This window comes from Manacus candei, unplaced genomic scaffold (genome assembly GCF_025592945.1).
Source record: "Manacus candei isolate 608988 ecotype Guabito, Panama unplaced genomic scaffold, ASM2559294v1 h1tg000017l, whole genome shotgun sequence".
Lineage (NCBI taxonomy): Eukaryota > Metazoa > Chordata > Aves > Passeriformes > Pipridae > Manacus > Manacus candei.
The window spans coordinates 15,628,738-15,648,452 of record NW_026138065.1 but is presented as its reverse complement, the minus strand read 5'-3'; the positions used below and the strand labels follow the sequence as shown (position 1 = coordinate 15,648,452).

Here is a 19,715-nt window from a genome sequence, read left to right as displayed (position 1 = left end):
AGGTTTAGATTAGATAAATTAGATCAATTTCTAATGGAAAGGGTTGTGAAGCATTGGAACAGACTGCCCAGGGAAGTGGTGGAGTCACTATCCCTGGAAGCCTTCAGAAAACCTGAGGATATGGCACTGGAGGACATGGTTTAATGGTAAGCATAGTGACGGTACTAGGTTGACAGTTGGACTTGTTGATCCTAAAGGTCTTTTTCAACCTTAACGATTCAATGATTCCATGGTCTGCCAACAGCACGTTCAGCTTTGGATCAGAGGATAAAACAAAGGAGTCTTTTCATTTGAGTTAGAGATCTCTCTCAGCTAAGATGGCCCTTTTAAGCTAGGTTAGGAAATCAGTGTTAATTTCTGTGGACGGTGATACACTAGAGAGCAATGTGACTGCTATAGTGTTCAACTCCCTTAGACTCCTCAGCTTTGAGGAGGCTGAGTTGATAGGGGGCAGGTGGGGAAGTGTAGTTACAGTTTTTTAGATAGTTTTAGCCCTCAACTGTAAACAGTGAATGCTTTATCTTATACGGAAGTTTTTCGTTTGTGTTTCAACAGAAAACCAAATGAATGCTCACCGTCCTGTTCCGTTTTGTGCAATGTCAAGGGCCCACTGTCTTTCACCATAGGATTAGGGGGATAGTCCTTGGCCACACAAAAGAAGTACATTTCTTAATTTTGTTTATTAAAAACCTACAGTCATGTGAAATCAGAGTTGTATGCAACAGAGCAGTTTTAATCCATTCTTTCAACTTTGATAGAAGTTTGAGTGAGGCACAAACCGATCTCATTCTCCCTGTGCAATTCACTGCTATTTTCCCTACTGGAAGCATTCTCTAATATTGGGTTCACAACCAGTATTTTACATCTGAAATGTGGTCATGTGCATATGATTGTGATAAAGGACTGTGTTTGGCTAGTGCTGGTTTTGCGTAGTACTCATGGGAAGATAGAAAACACTGCTTAGGTTTATATTCCCAGGCTCCAGACTGGTGGAGACTTACATACTTTGCTGATATAATGCTCTCATTGTTTAAAAGGGGTACTAGATCACTGGAGAAAAGCCAACGGTAATAGGAAAAGGAAGGAAAAACATAAAAATAAATCTCCTGCTATGCAATGGCCACTAATAAAACTTATCAATGACATCCTTTAATTAGTAAGTAATCATACCTTGGAATCCCTGAACACAACAATCTATCATTATCATTATCTGAAGAGTGCAATATGAAAAGGTTTATGGTATATTTCTCTTTCTTAGTCCTGTAGTAGTTCAGCCTCCTGCTCCTAAAACAATTGGGAGTGACTTCCTTGCTTTCCACATTAAGAGATCTTTCCTGATAGCTGTGTATTTGTTGTTCCCAGAAGTACTAGGAAGTAGACTCTTTATCTCTTGGACAACAGCAGCCCTTCCCCCTCTTTTCCCCAAATAAAGTAGTGAGAACAGCTTTGGAGCTGAAGTATATTTAATGCAATGGTCATCATCTGAGCACAGACCTATTTAATCTTGTTTGAATTCTGTGTGGTTTCAAAACAACAGGGCCTTGGCATACAGTGATTGCAAAGAAATTAATGAGAATTAAATATGCTATGCTCTCCTTTTTCAGCAAGTGGGATCCCAGCGTTTCAGTGTCAACATGCCTCACAAGTTCAGCATTCACAATTACAAAGTGCCCACCTTCTGTGACCACTGTGGTTCATTGCTCTGGGGTCTTTTGAGACAAGGTTTACAATGCAAAGGTAAGGTGCCACTTCGGAGCTTTTCTTTTTGTTTGTGAGTGACTTGTAGACTTGGAAAGACTTCAAGTTATTCTGTCTTTGCCAAAATGTACAGAAATGAATAGAAAGTGAGTAGTGGACCAATGTAAGAATTGCCATCATGGTTAGAAAATGGTCCTTTACCAAGACCAGTCAGTGACAGATGCAGAGGACAGAGGTGAAGAAACACATTTTGCACTCACTGCCATGTAGATTTATTGCCACATAGGATATTAGAAGTTGACAGAAAATAAGGAGCATGAGAATGTACATCCCTACAGATTATGTGCCTTTTGCGTTTTCAGGTTGTTAAACTTTTTAAACATCATTATTCCAGCTACTATTCCCTTTAATATCATCTTCAAAAATTTCTATTATGTATTGGCTAGACTAGGTAGAACCAGTCCTGTGTGCCCATATCCAGATTATGAGGTATTCTTATCCAGCTAAATCATCCTTTGTGATGGTCTACCTAGCCCTTCTATTCCAGAAAATAAAGGATTCATTATGTTCTGCAGCTTAAGGACTATGTTCTCTGTACAGTGACTGTGTGAAGTTACAGCTGGCAGGTGCATTCATGTCATTTTAGCTGTCAAAAATGTTTGGTTCTGTATCTGTTTGTTTAGAACTGATCCATATATTCCAAAGTGGGGAGAAAAAAAGTGCAAACAGTTCCAAAGGAAAGTAGTATTTTAGAAATAGTGAATAAAATACTTCAGTTACTGGGTTGAAGGGAGTAATGTCATGAAGATTGTCAGATTCTTAGAAAGTAGTGCCTAGTGGAATTATAAGCATTTTTGTTTTGATACACTGTACAAATGGATTGGTCCATCTTCAGAAATACAAAAATCATGTTATGTACACTTCTCAGCAGCAGAAACATGGAGTCACATATATGTATAAACATGTTATCTATTAAATATATCCTTTGCATTTAAGATGAGACATAACTACAGGTGAAGGTCAGACCTAATGTTTCCTGTTACAAAATTGCTGAGCAGCAAGGGAAAGAAGACATTGCTTCCATGGCAAAGTAATGTACCATGAGAGTGTTCTGAAGTTCAGACCTTTCCTTGTGATTTTATCTAGTGAGCAGTGATGAAATGTTAGGCTCTAAATACTATAGCTTTACTGCTATTGAAAATTTGCACAAATGCAAATTATCGTAATTATTGTGAAGATATGTTGAGTGAAGATTTTTCAATTAAACCAGGGTTTTTTCTCTTTTTTTTTTTTTTTTTTTTTTTTTTAGCTAGAGCTATAGTATCTCTCCACCTAATCTGTGAATATATGAGTTCGCATTCATGTTCTACCTCAAGTACCATAATGGTTCATTTGCTCCCAAGTGTAAAAAATGTTATTTCTCATATGTATGCATTTACTGTGTAGTAGATGCACAGAAAAAATAGTGCTATGTTGCTTTCTTCATGTTCATAAAATTATTGCTTATAAAAATGCAGTGTTGTCTGCATGAAATGTAGAACTCACCTGAGCTGAAAGTGCCATTTTCTCTGTGCTTGGTTTTTTCTCTTTAACAAGTGCTGAGTGACTCCTTTCTTCAGAGATGTACTTGCTTGCCCAGTGTGGTTATTAACACCATAAGAAGTGCGTAACAGAGGTTTATTCTTCTTCTGTTTGTTTTTTTTTTCACTAGTCACTCTTGTGCATCTTATTACAAAATATGTTCATAAAGTTGCACTGTACAAAATTTTCCTCCTTGCTTTATTTCAAGCAGTTCAGTTCCTTGATGTCCACTGTTCTGGATCCTAGGTCAGATGTTTTACGTGCCACTGAGGTTTTCTCACTGCATATACATTCACTGAAAATACCATGTTTAGCAATTTCTTTTTGCTTTTCTTGTGAGCTGATACATATTTAAAGAGGAAAGGCAGTGGCTTTCTGAAGCCCATGGTTACTGCCAGATACAGTGCCTGGATGTAATCCCAGAGGCAAATGCATTTCTTTCTTTAGAGCTTGTACAGTGAAAGCATCATTGATGAAAAATATAGTGAAATGCAACTTCATAAATACATACTTTTTATTTTCTTTTCTCTGAAAAGTAATGAAGTGAGTAATTTGAGCAATTGAATGTTAATCTAGCATTTAATTACACTTGAAGTTTTACCACAAGAGGGCACTGAAGTCTCAGATAAAATATGTCACCTGCTCCTAACAAAACTGCTCCACGAGTTTCAGTGGAACTGTGTTCTTGCCCCTGCCCCATAATCTGGAAGCAGTGTAACTTTTTTCACCTCTTACTGGTATGCTCGTCTCGGGAGATTTAAGAGAAAGAGCTTAGTAACTGGATTGCCATCTAAAGAAAGTGGGTTTCTGACACTTTTATTAAAACTTAAAGCACTGTTGGTTTTATGATTGCCTGCATTAGAAGTTAATCTAATTCTGTAGAGCAGAGTAAGAAGGAATAAAACATATGGATCTAATGTTGTGCTCTTGGTAGAGGACTGTTAAAATCCAAACTCTGAAGGACTTTTCTTCAAATTCTATTTAAGAATTACATGATCATTAGATATTTTCATGTGTTCCTGTGTCTGTTATGGGTACTGAGTGAAAACACTATTCTACGTTATCATACCAGAATGATAACCAGGTTAGTAACTTTACATTAGCTTTGAAGTGTACCTTCAAATCCAGCTAAGTATTTTCCTACTGAGATCGTTTTTATTTGAAAAAGTTCTTGGTAGGTACAATAAGGTCTGATTTAGCTAAGACCAATGCATGCCAAGGTAGTATTTAGTTTACTTTACATCTCATTACAGTTTGCAAGATGAATGTACATCGACGCTGTGAAACAAATGTGGCACCAAACTGTGGAGTGGATGCTAGAGGCATAGCTAAAGTTCTTGCAGATCTTGGAGTCACTCCAGATAAGATCACTAATAGCGGGCAGAGGAGGAAAAAGGTAATTTTACTATGAATTATCATAGAAAAAAGAGATAAGTATGACTGTATTGTAACTTTATTAGTTGGGGTTCAATCCCACTGAACTGACTTGCGTGATAATTTTTTTTAAGTCAGTACAGATCTAAGACTTTGACTTTTGTTTTATAAGTGCAAATCATCTATTCTGAATTTTGGTATGAAAATTATTTTGACCTGCTACAATGCTGCAAACCTGGAGTCTGTAAAACGTGTGGAAGAATTTTCTCTTTTTAATTTTGGGGAAGGAGATTTGACAGAGAAAGAGTGTATGACACAACATTTCATGAAAACATAGATGCCTGTTTGACTCAGAATTGGCATTGGATAATTGATTGACTGGGAGACAGATCTGCTCCATAGTATTGTAAATGCTGATAAATGAGCAATGTGCTGATTCTCATGAAGAGGAGCTGTTTGCCAGAGACAGTTCCACAGTTCTCATCAGTATTATAGGAAGAACCAGGCTGTTTTAGAAATAAAAAGCATAGGTCACCCAAGTATATCCAAAGCCAATGGAGTTATACTGGATTGATGATATGTATCCTGGATCAGAATGAGCCCACACTTTATATCTGTGTATGATTGTGATAACAGACACATTGCTCTCTCTTACAGAAATAGGCAATTTTTACCATAATTTCTTTAAACACTGACATTTGCTTCTTTTCATTTTCCTACCTATTGCACACTGGGATCCCATGTGCACTGTTTAAAATGTTGCAGAAACATAGAAAACTCAAGAATAAATCAATTGATCTTACTGTTGTGGGCAAAGTTGTTGTCATGTTATTACTTCATGAGTTAGTTTGCAGTGCTTGCTGATACTTGTTATAAACGTATTTATGGGATAGACTTGAATACAGACTCATGGTGGCTATTCAAAACTTTCCCACTCACTGGGTATGTTTGCTGCATTTATTTCATCTTAAGAACCTGTTTTTCTTTCAATTGCCTGTTCTTTCAATGTTTATATTATGGTCTCCATTTGATATGATGCCATCTACAGTATGGGTGAGGTTCTACTAGTAAGAATCCATAGGGCTAGAACACTTTCACATTGCTTGATACTTCCACTTATGAATTAAAGTTGTTGAATTAAATTTCCTCATGGCATGGGAAGACCTCACAGCTGAGCACCCCTTTTGGAATTGTTCTTAGCTAATTGCAGGTGCAGAGACTCAACCACCAGTTCCAGGAAGTGCATCATCAGAAGAAGATAGGTCAAAGTCAGCACCAACATCTCCATGTGATCAAGGTCAAACATATCTTTTTATTTCCTAACTGAAATATTTTTTTTTGTCACACATTTTCCTTCTTAAAACTATGAACCCCAGCCTCTGTAGAACCAAATCAGTTAAGCAGTTACCACCAGAAATTGAAGCACTTAGAGTTATGAACTGCAAAAACTTTTTTAAAAGGCCTGCTTCTCATTTCATTTAAATCTGTGAAATAAAGTGGCTTTCAAAGGGTAAATTATAAAACAGTCATCTTAAAATATTAAGTTTATTAGATGGGTCCTTGTCAACAAAATACATTTATGGAAGGAGTTTGTACATTCTACTGTAAGAGTGAGAACATTTTAAATAGTAACACAGAACTTGAGAGAACCTTTATTTATCTGAAAATCCTCTGTTAATAAGTTTCTGAGATAAAATTGACTCCTTGTAATTCCATGTTGAACATTTGTGACAATAAAAGCTTCCACCCAGATAGGCTATGCTCGCGTATCTGGTCTCTAGAGGCTTCATAAAGCTGTGTTTCTTTTCAGCAATTTTTTTTAATGCATAGTTGGACAAAAATATTTTAATCTTCACTGATACCACCTGACTTCATTGAGCTGAACAGCCAATTGTGTATGTATGAACAGCCTGAGTGTGTATGTCAGGAGCACTTGTTGAGTCTGATTTATTTGTTGTTTTTAAAAATTAGAAGTCTGTGAGGTATTTTATGTACCATCACGTGTGTAATCTGACAAGTGAAAAATCTTTGCACCAAGACATAGGAAGACAGAAATTCTTTGAAAGTTGTTTACAGTTGAGACATTTCTCAACCTTATTTTAAGGAAGGCACTTCCAAAGGTCCATTGTAATTAAGTGCTGTAAACCTCTGCATCCAGAACTGATTTAAATTTGTCAACGTTTTGGTTTCGCAGAAATTGTTCTGATTGAATAATAATTTTTTTAAATATCTGATGTTTTGCTGTCAGAATCCGTCTAAGTTTTCTCTTAAATTTCACTTTTTTAACTGTCTAGTAAAGTTGCTTAGAAGGCCATCAGGCAGAAGTAACATGCAAAGCTTGGGGCAGACCCCAAGGTCCATTAGTCACCAGGACTCACTATATTTAACACTGAGAAACCTTCAGAACCGTTTAGCAGATCTACACAATTGCTGCTTGAAGCAGCACTAGGGATGGTCAAAGACTTTATTGGCAGGCGTCTGCTAACAGCTGGAGCTGAATAAGATGCTCCATTCATGTTGACTTCAAGGACTGGGACGCCCAACTATCCTTTGAACTTTTGAAGACACAGCTCTAAAATACCTCAGCAGGAAGATGAGTAAGTGCTGCAGGAAGATAGAGATATTCAAAACAAAGTACTTCTCTGTGGTACAGGAACACCCAAAGTCACTTAAAACAACTATTTGGCTACTATTCTGACTTATCTTTCAAGTTTTGGATGTGTCATTCTCTTAGGTTCATTTTAAAAGGCCACCCTTCCTGTTAGAGCAGGAGTTTGGCTGATTACTGTAAGGTGAAGAAGCAGTTTGCTAAATATGTATTCTTAACCACAGAATGCTCTTAAACACAGCATTCAGAGATGATGAATGTCCCTTCCCACACTGATATAGACTAACACAGGCTGTTTTTCTGATGGTTACTTAAAACTAACTTTTCCTCACCTTTCAACAGAAATCAAGGAGCTGGAAAACAACATTAGGAAAGCATTATCGTTTGACAATCGGGGAGAGGAACACAGAGCAACAGCTACGACGTCAACAGACAACCAGCTCAACAAACCTGGGGAGAATGGTGAAAATGGGGAGGTTAAACAGGCCCAGGGCAAGCGAATAGGCCTTGAAGAGTTCAACTTCATCAAAGTATTAGGGAAAGGCAGCTTTGGCAAGGTGGGTAGCTTTTCTTTTCTTTTCTTTTTTTTTTTTTTTTTTTTTAAATTGGTGTGCAGGGGGTTTTGACTGTATTGCTTTGGAAATGTTCATAGGGACATTCAGAAAGTGCTTTACCCAACAAATCAGAAATACCAGTCACCTAATGAGCTGGCATTTTCTGTGCTTTAGCTCACTTTGTTAGCTAGGGTCAAGCCTTTTGAAACAAAGTGTCAATATTCCATTATATCAGGATATTGGTAATAAAGACATACATACAGTTACATACACACTGTTCAACTAAATTTCTTTTGCTCAAGGAGGAAAAATCAACTCAGTAATAATGCCGTGGAGATATTTCACTTTCTAGATAATAACCCAGTTCAAGTTTACTTATTTCACAGAACAATTTATGTGCTTGTTTTTCCTCAATGGGTGTGTTCAGTGCTGGAGGAAGCAGAACTGAAGCATTTCCACTCAGATACGACAAGGGTTTAGAGGGCTGACCAAAATACCACATAAGCAGCAAAGATGTAACTCACCAGATACCTTCCCACAGTAGGGAATTGATGAGGGGTGGAATTGCTTTATTTACAGGGCTTATAGATTTTCTTTTCACACTGCTGTGTACTGTGGAATCAAAGAGGAGGACTGAAACGTGAATCTGTTTCAGAAGTACACTCTTCCTTCCTTGATATACAGGAACTGCACATGGAAGGGAACAAGGCTGAAGCAGTTCTTTTGTCTCCCTGTTTTCTAATCCTTTCTCTGAAGATTACCCTGGCTCCAAGCCAGAACTGACCTTAAAGAGAATATAGGGCCCAAACTTTAAACAATAGTAGTAGTTAAAAATCAACAACTTGAAAGCAGCTGGAATGGTAACTTTGGATTGTATACTAAATTCATCAGATTCAAATCTTACTAACAAAAGTGGGAGATAAAAGTGAGAAATAAATTTCTGTTCTATATCAACTTCCTTGTTTACTTTTTGAGACTTCACTAAGATAATTAACAAAATAGATACCTTCTCTTTCAAATTGAAAGAATACCAGAAGTATATTTTTCTAAAATTACAGTACATTACTTTTTATTTTAAAAACTGCAGCTTCATTCAGGAAAGCATGTAACTGTTTTTGAATTTCCAGTGCAGTCAAAGTCATATGCAACCTTGCATTTATAGCATCTGTTGTTCATATGTAAACAGAATTTCTCTTTCTTTTAGGTAATGTTAGCTGAGCTAAAAGGTAAAGATGAAGTATACGCAGTGAAAGTCTTGAAGAAAGATGTCATACTTCAAGATGATGACGTAGACTGTACAATGACAGAAAAGAGAATTCTTGCATTAGCACGGAAACATCCGTATTTAACACAACTTTACTGCTGCTTCCAGACAAAGGTAAGCTACGTGAGCCTTTTACCAGTTTGTGCCCAAGGAACAATATTCACTATTTCCAGACTGAAAGACAACAACATGAAAAGTACAACAATATTTTGAAAATATTTCTGGTAAGTTTTTGGCATTTCCGTAGTATTGTACGGGAGTACTGGCTGCTGTTAAATAGTATAAATACTATTACTGCCTAAGTACCAGGAGATGGCAGTAAATGAGTTAAAAAATAAGAAAGCCACATGCAAAAAATACACAAAAACTACCGAGGTGCCATTTTCTGTGTTTCTTTGGTACATTAATAGGGTGCATCATTTATTGAATTAAGTACAAAAGTCTTTAACAGCCAGTATTCAGAGTAAAAATGGTAAAACAATCTTGTTAGAAATGGGGTTATGGCAGAACTCATCTTTTCAGTTTTCTTGTGCTGTGTAGTATACAAAAATGTTCAAAAAAGAAAGGAAATGGGTATAATGCTTATCAAGTTCCTATAATGTTAGTGACACCCATGTGCTTGAGGAGCAAGGAGAAGGAAGGCAGAGAGAGCTAATAATGAGAGTCTGTTACCATGGTGTGTTCCTTGCTGGTAATTTTTCATACAGAATTCCTCTTCATAGCATGTTTTGGATTTGCTGCTTATATAAAAGTGAATGTTTGGATGGTGTAGCTCAGTCTGTATCCAGTCGGTGTAAGTGCTTGAAACCAGTTGTGTTTGCAGAATATTTCTGGTTTCCTTTTGTAGTTTCTTATTTCTCTCTTGTCGTTCAGCTGAGCTGAATTTGAAACTAAGTGATCTTTAAGGTCTCTTCCAACCAAAAGCATTCTGTGATTTTATGAGGTAAAAATACCATTTATTTCAGTGGGATAAATTTTTGACCTATGAGGAATAGGTTTAGATATTTGTGTGTTTTAAATGAAACACTTGAAAACAATCAGCTTCCTTGAAACTTGTGGGGTTGGTGTTTTATTTTTTTTCAGTAAGACACTACATTTGGGTATTTGAGTCAATTTAATGGAAAGATTAAATGAATAATTAAATTACCCTATTGAACAGAATTAAGAATTGCTAATAGTGTGTATGAGTGTATGTGTGTGCACATGCAAATACCTATATATTTACATACTGTAACCAAAACTATGTATGTCACAAGTAAGCAATTGCAATACTTACGTGTGCAGAATTACAGAAAAGCTGTGACTAAAAGATCTTCTAGCAAAATTGTCAGGAAAGATAAATAAGGCAGTGGGAAGGCCATTGAAAAACAGCTAGTAGGATCAAGATTATAATGATTCAAATACAGAAATAGCAAACATTTAATATGTTTATACAGTTCTTAAAATAGTGAAAATGCATTAGCATTTTATAGGCTTTGAAGTTGTCACAAAACAGTAGCAATTTATGTCTGTGGAGAATGTTTCATGCATTCAGTCTTTTATTTTATGTGTGACCATACTCTTAAATTGTTTTAGTGTATTATTTTTAAGTTTGTAACTAGAACTAAGCATATTATTTCAGATGAAGGAAGCGATAAAAAGATTGTACTGGGGTGATGTGAACAGAGAGGGACCTTTATGACTAAGTGCACTCCCTGAAGTGCAAATAAATGCATCAGCAGCCTGATGGGAATCATGTGGCAGAACATTGGTAAAGATCAGTTTTACATGAAGTGAATTATGACTGAAAATTCTCCTGCTACTTCATGGATTTCCTGGACATTCCTTTCCTTTTATACTTTTTATCTGTTCTCCCCTCTTTTGTATCATGCTTTCTGCTTTCCTCTCTGCTCTCCAAAGCCATTCATCAAAGATGTTCAGAAATTCTTCTCACCATCTTCTTTCTTCCCAGTTCTCTTAACAGAGAGAAACTGTAGTTTGTGGCTTTTCTTGAACTCAGAGGAACTGATACTTCAGTGGTTTATAGTTTACAAGTCATAGGCTAATGTCTCTTATCAAATAACCAAAACTACACCTGGTGATACCCAATCAAATTAAAAGCCCACAGTTGAAAAATTGAAGGATTTTTTTGAGCATGGCCTATGAACAGTTTACAAAGAACTCTTTATAAAGAAATGAAACAACCAAACACCAAAAAATATGTAAAAGCTAAAGCAGTACATCTGCTAAAACTTTAAATTATATATGAATGACAACAAATGAAAATGTACCTAGTAAATTAGTCACTGAATGATTTGCTCAGGTTCAGTGGAAAAACAGGTAGAAAAACTTGCTTGAACAAACATAGTTTGTGGTTAAAATAGTTTTTCCGAGACAAAGGCTGTTGTACAATAGGTTTTAAAATGTGTTTCACAGTAGCGTGTAGTTACTTACGTTGTGATTTTATGCTGTGCCGTGGCTGCTGTACTTTGCAGAACTGGTCCCTGTAGTGATCAGGCTGGAATTAAATTTTACATTTCAAGTAGAGCATACTTACTGCATACACCCTTAATGGGAAGATTGACTCAGTATTTGTTGTCAAAGCACTCAGAGGTTGTCTTCATAGAATGAGATTACTTACTTTGTTCCCCTTCCACAAAAATGCAGGTGTAAAAGTTTGCCTTTATATACTGCAGTGTTTTCCTTCAGTAATCAGCTGAAGACACTGTGGAAAAGTTGCCTAATATGCTTTTTACAGTAAGTATGCTTCAGTATTATTTATTTTTTACATGGAGTGCAAACATTAGTGTCATTTACTAAATGGTACTATTATTATCACAGCAAGTAAGGAAGCATATTTTAAATTATTTTGGAATTCAGAAATTGTGCCCAAAAATGGCTAAAACCAGCATACCTTATACACTAATGTGTTCTTAGCCTTATATATCTAAATTTCTTCTAGCAATGCCATCTAACTTCCTTATTTTAAAGAAATATTCTTGGGACTGACATTTCTCATGTTTCTGCTTAGTCCAAAAGCAACCTTTGACCAAACCAATTCGCTTTAAGCTTATCAAAAAATGATCCCCGCCCAAATCAACATTCTATATTAAGATTTTATATATTCAAATATTGTACTTCAGGAACAGTTTTATATTCTTCTGCAGTCTGATCTGGAAGTTAAGAGAGATGGGTTCTGTTCTGAAGCTTGAGATAAAGTATGCAAAGCTGATGTAGGATGTTTTTATCTGCAATAGTTTGAACTATGAACTCCACAACGCAGTCCTACACATCAGAAAGAATGTAAAATCTCCAGGGAGGACCTCAGCTGATGTGTGTTTTTACGTGGAAGGAGCTTAGCTATTTTAGCGCAGCATATCTTATAAAATTGTGTCACAGTTGGAGAGTGGTTTTCAACACTCTTATACTATGGCAGCATTTCCCTTCTTGCTTTGCCAGAATATGGTCATTGCATCTATCAATGTATTCAGAAGTTTGAGTTATGTTTTGCATGTGGTCTGTCAGCAGGAATATGAATGATGAATACTGTATTCTGTATTTGGCACTCCCATAGTGAAACTTCCCAAGGCCTGGCATACAGGGTACAGCATTTTTGTAATAAGTGACCTTTGCTTATCATCATCTTTGATTTATTCGGAACTTCATTGTGTCATTTATTGAGAAAACATCAGGAGTTTTCAGGACTAGTGCTGTTTTCATTCTGTTTTCACTCTTCCTCCTATCTTCTCTTCTTCTATGTCTTGGTCCCTTGATTTTTTAGTAAGGAATGTCTTACCTGACAGTAATACTGACGCTGCCCAGTTCCCCCCTTCAGGGCCCTCTTCACTCCAACCTCATACCATACTTCAGGGATCAACTATGGAACAGTATCAACATTAGAATTTATTGATAGTGCTTCAGTCAGGTGTTGTCTAAGGGGTTTTAAGTGTTTCTACAGCTATTTTCTCTGAAGACATTCTTGTATTTATGATACTTCATTCACTTTTGGAAGTTTTGGAAGTGTGAGAATTAAAGTGTTTTTTAATGGGAAGTTCTAGAAAATATAACTAGCTTCACTTTATTCCTCCTACACCCCTGTCAACCTTCTTCAGAGTACTTAAAATTTTCTAAACCTCTACCCTATAAGATGCGTACACATATATGTGCACACCCTATAATTTATAGTGAATTATCCTAATAAATACTTAAGAAATAAAATGGTTTTAAAATTGTTTAAGACAGTGAAAGCTTTATTATGATAATGCATTATAAAAATAGAAGACTTGGGAGCTACTGCTTTTAACATCTGCCATTTGATTTTTTTATCCAACTTTATGAAATTAGATAGATTTGAAAATAGTGCTGTCCTTCTCTTTTCATAGCACTATGTTCAACAGACATAGTAGAGAGTATTATTAGCGCAGAAAAATGTTCCTTTTGAATTATAGAGTTGCAGAACTTGTAAAGGACGCTTAGTCATCATTATAGCTATTTCTGTTAGAGGAAACAAGTAGTTAAATAAAGGGTAGAGAAAGTCAGTTACTACAGGTAAATAGACTTATACCACCCATAAAAACAATCTTCTTCTATACAATGTTAAAATCAGCCTATGTATCCATAGCATAGCTCCTGGGCTCACATATGAAACCATTCACTTCTTTCCTGTGTTCTGCTGTAGGAAGGTAGAGATCAGCCATATGACAGTGGCAAAACTGAAGGACATCTAGGAAGAGGCTCTAGTGACCCTATTATGACTATGTTGATCCCTTAACTGTTACATTCTACCTAGTGGCTTACTGCTGGTTTATCCTTGATTATCAGTACTGTGGGTCAGGTATTATTCCTTTCTCCTGTTTGCACTGTACCTAGCACCCTCTGAGTGATGCTAGAAGTCTGGTTTTATAAAGCTGAAATTTAGGATATTTTATTTCTATTTCAGCTGTCATGATGTACCTTCGTTACTCTGACAAATCTCTGAATCTCTTTATGCATCAGATCCTTCTAAAAACCAAGAGTGATCAGTGTTTCTTCTACTATGAGTTGTATTTAAATGTTTCCAGAAAGGGTTTGGAAGTCCAGTAGAAAGCTGTAAAATGGAGTTCCATTTCTAAAGTGACTTCTTTCATTTGTGAAAGAAAATGTGAAACACCAAAAGGAAAGAGAATCACGTGCTAATCATTTCTTTAAGTCCTAGTTTCTAAGGACTTTCTTAGTTAATTTACGAAGAATTACTGTAGTGTGTGACCAAAACTGTCTTTGGTAATGTAAAAGCAAGTCTTATTTCTCTTATGTGTATTGTACAAAAAATTACATGTCTTCTGCAATAATAACTCAGAGGAGTGTCATTTATGATATACAGTGCAAATTAACCTAACTGACTGGCCACTGTTACATTCATCTGGGACTAATCAGAGCTTTTAATCCATTTTATCTGGTATTCCCGTACTTTTGTTGCTAAGCAGCTAAAGCCATTATGCAGATATTGCTATATGGGTGTAATCAGTTTAACACAAGTTTGCATTGCCTTTTATTACTGATTAGTGTCAAATTAGAACTTTTCAGGGCCCAATTCTGTTCATTATTATCCCTGCTTCAGTGGATTTGTACATGTGTGAGACAAAAGACTAAATGAACTCTGTATTTTTAGCTATTTTAACTCTAAAATATTTTAATACAATTTAAATATAAAATTATTGACAAAGATTTCTTAATGGTAAGTGTTAGCTATGGTAAAAAGGTGGAATTAAATTGTAGGTAATCATAGAGCGATGTTATTTATACTGTTTCTATTATGGTACCTTTTTATATACACATTTATACACAATTATATTCAAACCTCATTTTAATATGTTATTCACTTGTATTTCTATATATGCATATACACAGAATGTGAACAATAGTAGGTGTTTTTTAATTCCCAGCTGATTTCTACAGGCAGTTCATATCGTAAGAAATTAAAATGTACTGATTTTGACTCTTTCTTCAGAATGTTTCCTGAAGCACTACAAGTTAGATTAGTATCTGGTGATGTTTCATATATCATACAGTTAAGAACTTATGTGAGTATATCAAATTGTGGCAGAATAAGGTTTTACAGAAATTTGTATACTGTGCATGTTAAATTTAGATTTCCTGTTGACTGCTACACCGTATGAATGCACTGACCGCGATCCCTGCATTGTCTAAAATAGACATTATGGTCAAGAATAGTTGGAACGGTGAAGCTGATGATTAAATACTGTAATCATTGTCTCCCTCACACACACAAGCCCCTGTTTCCAGCATGATGACCCGGTTTTGGGAAACTTGCTGTTACACCGCTCAGTTATCGCTAGCTGCTCTTGAAGGATTATTAAAGCCTGGTTAGCTCACTGAAGATTCATTGTTCACATTAGTCCTTTTAGTGTTAAACTTCAAGTCAGGCTATCAGTGCAGCCAGGCTCATCAAGGGCCTGTAGGAGAAATTATTCCTCCAGCATCAATCAGAAGAGTCTAAATGCTTCTCTTTCAGACAGGAAGGACTTTTATTTTGTGATGTAGCACCCAAACTGAACAGGACTCTTTCACACCCTCTCAAAGCTAGGGCTTGTTCCTAGTTTGCATGTATACAAGCGAGTGCTGCAGCTGCAGCTCCATGGATTGCTTGGCTGTAACCAACTGAGGCATCCACAACCCCGGGAATAGTCCCGAGTCAGCGTCTGTGGCCAGAATTCACTGCAACTGCCGTCATGAAATAGGTGAGGGGAAGCTGGAGTTTGTACTGATTTTTTTTACCTTGGTCCTCATGTCTGCGTATTAGGGTTTTAGAGTTAACTATGCCAGTAGTTCACTGTGTTACAGACATCTTAGTTTAGCCAAGCGTAAAATTCAACTTCAGGATTTTAATCCTCATCTGATCATGTGCAGGCAGGAGATTTTTAGGATAACAGGTAGAGCTAAGGGCCTTTTAGGTACTGTTTTTATATCTCTTGGACAGAGTAGCTGCAACTACATATTACACACTTTTCCTCTTGGAAAAAGTGTGTTTCTCCAGTTGAGGCATGTTTGAGGGGAGAAATTTTCAGACAACCTGCCAGATGCTTTGCCAGTAACTTTCCTGGCAGGCCTGTCTGTCTTGTACACTATCTTTTAGCAGAGATTAGAGGAGAAAGGAATATTGTCATCCAAACAGGATGAAGGGGGTAGCAGACTTTCAAACTGCAGTAGTCCCATCCCTTACCGTGTCCACAGAATCTCTGTATAAGCTTTGCACATGACTGTGTTAACATCATTTTGGTTGGTTCCTGATCTGGCATTCTTAATCTTACAGCTCTTGTGGGAACGGAGTACTGTTCCTTATCCAGGAGGATAATTGAATAATGCTGCTTTAAATGAAATCCTACATGTTAAAGCTGGATTGTGGCTTTCAGTTTAGTTTTGTCTTGGGAGAGACAAGTGGAAAGGATAAGGATGATATAACTTATAGCAGCAGCCCTCGGAAGAAATGTGCCTGACTGGTTTTTGTCAGGATCTGTTACCCTGCAGCCATGTACTGTGACCTTCCTTTCTGTCCTTTCTCTGTATGTAGATCTTGAGACCACCCTCACATGTGTTGTAGGTTCCCTCATTTGGACAGAAGAGACCTAGGTGTATGACCTACATGAACCCACTGGTCCCTTGTCCTAGAACCCTTTGTGCTTTTTCTTGTATTTTATGGCCATAAAGCACTATTGACAATGTATCTGTAATGGGTTCAGGATAAAAATGAATTTTTGAATGTAAAACCTATCTTTAAAATAAATGGAAATGTAACACTCACATGGGTAGCTGTCAGGATGTCTCATTTATGCTTGTGCACTGTTTTAAAAGCTATTTAAAGGAAGCCTGTGTCACACAAGGGATTGTGGGGAAACATTTAAGGCTGTGTTTGTTAGGTGTTGCTCTTACAAGTAAACAACTAACACACCCCAAAGGAAAAGTCAGGAAAAAGGAAACTGCATATAAAATTTGATTCTTCTGCAGCTTCTTTTCTAAATGCAGGAAATTATTCTCTTTGGAATACATTTGGGCACTTTAATACAACTTTTTTTTTTTTGGTAACAACAGTAAGCTTAGTAAATTATAATTGTACACCAGAGAATTTCACCATGGGAAAGGAGTGGAACTTGCAAAACATTTGGTTTTGCATCTTTAGTAACATTTAGTAAAATTTTCATTGCTTTTTTTACCATGTACATGGAGTAATTTTAGTTTTGGCATGACATGTCTTCTGCTCCATGCACCATGTGTGAGGTGGGCCAAACTTGAGTAGGGTATAACTTAAGTTACTCTTTATCCCTTCTTCTCAAAACCACACCATCAGATTATTTTTACACTTTTAATGGGTATGTGAGTAGGTTTAAGGGAATCCAGTTCATGCCATTTTATCTCACTTGTGGGTGAGTACTTTTAGCAAAAACAGACACACTTTTTTTTTTTTTTTGATGGCTGCAGGGTTTATTCTTGCATAGTTACTATGGACTGTGTAAGAGTAGTGATGCCCAACCTGTAGTCTCATGCTTTTGTGTGGAGAAGCATGTCAGGAACCTCTTTGTGTTCCCACATGACCATTGTCTAAGCTTAGAATTATTCAGTGCATTTTCCTTAAAATTATGACGTAGAAGATGTTCTATAATGTCAACTGAGCAGTTAAGAGAAGTGACTCTCTTAACTGTGTGTACTTGAGGGCCTATGAGCTCATAGTGTTTCTACACCAAGGCTGAAATGCTGTGTGAAGAGTATATAAAACTTCCACAAATAGTAAGAAGCAGTAAACATAAATCTATAAAACATGTACATGTAAACTCTATGTCATCATTAATGGTTTTCTGTTCTCTTCTAGTGAGCTGATCAGTCACTAAAAAGTAATTGGTCAGAACTAAGGAAACCTGGATAATAAAGACTACTCCCAGATCTTGACTGTGCTTATTAGTACAGTAGATCATAGGAATGCAAAGAGTGTTCATGGAAGGCACTATGAAGGTTAACTTACAACCTTAACTACTTTAATTATGTGTAGCTAGTAGTAAGTCTGCATATTTCCATAATCTAATTTTGAAGTTGTGACCTAGAGAGATCACCCTATTTTATCCTTCATACATCCAAGGAAGACTCAGTTACAGCTCTTCCTTACAGAGTATGTGCATCTTGACAAGTACACAAGAAGGAAAATTATTCTTTTAGGTATTTGACTTTCCATTCAGCATATAGAAGGATGAAGGGCATCCATTTCATAAGCTCTATAAATAAGTTTTTCCTAGAAGCTTCACAGAATCACACAAGATAACTAAATTCAAATGCTCTTATTGATAAGTAGTTTCATGAAAAGTCTGTGGTGGTGCTTGCTTTCTCTTTTCTGTTTTCAGAAACCCAGATTAGTATTAAACTAATCACACAGAATTCTGCCACTTAAAACTCCTTTGTGAAATGTAGAAAAAACTATGCCCTGAAGATAAAACACACTATTTTCTTCTGTGCTGTCTTACTCATTTCAGAGGGTTTGGATGGCTTAAACGATGGCAGAATTTTGGACAGAGTTTCCTGTTGTCTGACTAATTTAAACTTATGAATTTCTAGGGTTTTCAACTGCATGAAGCCTATGCTTTGCCAAAAATTAATCAGGTTCTGGAAACAGGAAAGTATGGAAAATAAAATAGATACAATTAATGCTTTTAAAGGTCACTGTTGCATTTATAGAACTACAGAAATCCAGACAGTGAAGAGAGGTGTATGAATAATGACTTTCCATAGGTATTGAAAAAGTCTGCCTCAGGTAACTCGTATTTATCATAAAAACAAAAAAAGCCAGTATGTGGCGCTTACACAGATCAATGGGTATTCATAAAGGCCTTCATTTTCAGTAAGAGTTATGAAAACAAGTTGAACAAAGAACCTTATATGTAGACTAAGGATTTTGCATGTATTTATTAAGTTTTTATTAGTTCTGTGTGTTCACATTTTTTTTCTCTTGAAATGTGAAATTTTAACCTGTTGCTAGATTCCTCTCATCCCCTTTTGAGAACTGTTTTTTTACAAAGGGCCAAAGAAAAGACAGGAACAAATTCTGTTCTTATGAAGTTCTGCAGAAGACATGCTAATGTAAGAGCAACCAACAGCATGTTTGGCCCAGTCTCTAGCAGTGCCAAAGCACATGCCCAGGAAGAATGTAAAGCATATCATGACATTTTTCCAGAATGGTATCCCAATATCATGAGATTGATGACTTGGGCATTTCCTGAGCCAGAGATGGTGGGTTTGCACGTAATCAGATGGCACTTTGCATATAATATGGTTTGTGGGAAGTGTTAGAGTGAGAAGCTATTTGGAAATGTAGCTGTTGGAGAGCATTGCATTTTGTTCACCCCTCTGGAGTGGAGAAATCTTCTTAATACCTCTGCAAACAGACAGCCCTGTAGGGCAGTATAAATCTTTATACCATTTCTTTTTAATGATATTTCTGAAAGTAGTGTCTGTGCCATTAAAAAACCTCAAAACTGATGTAACTTCACTATTTTTTCATCATTTTCTCAAGTAGGGAAATAATGTATCTGAGTATCTGGAAAAAGCAACTAAATCTACTGAGATTTGTCAGATAGGAAAAAAACAGGATTTCCTATAGGTATTTCGATATGCATGTCCA

The 19,715-nt window shown here is 36.4% G+C and overlaps 1 protein-coding gene across 2 annotated transcripts in view; it reads left to right on the top strand.

The window, feature by feature from the left end:
• The window catches only part of PRKCE (protein kinase C epsilon), a 286,002-nt gene that overhangs the window by 177,295 nt on the left and 88,992 nt on the right, over positions 1-19,715 (top strand). For both annotated transcript variants that reach the window (XM_051782886.1, XM_051782887.1), the window contains exons 6-10: positions 1,605-1,737; positions 4,533-4,675; positions 5,854-5,950; positions 7,604-7,818; positions 9,020-9,193. In XM_051782886.1, the coding sequence (XP_051638846.1) occupies positions 1,605-1,737; positions 4,533-4,675; positions 5,854-5,950; positions 7,604-7,818; positions 9,020-9,193 (762 nt within the window). The remainder of the gene's footprint in view (positions 1-1,604; positions 1,738-4,532; positions 4,676-5,853; positions 5,951-7,603; positions 7,819-9,019; positions 9,194-19,715) is intronic.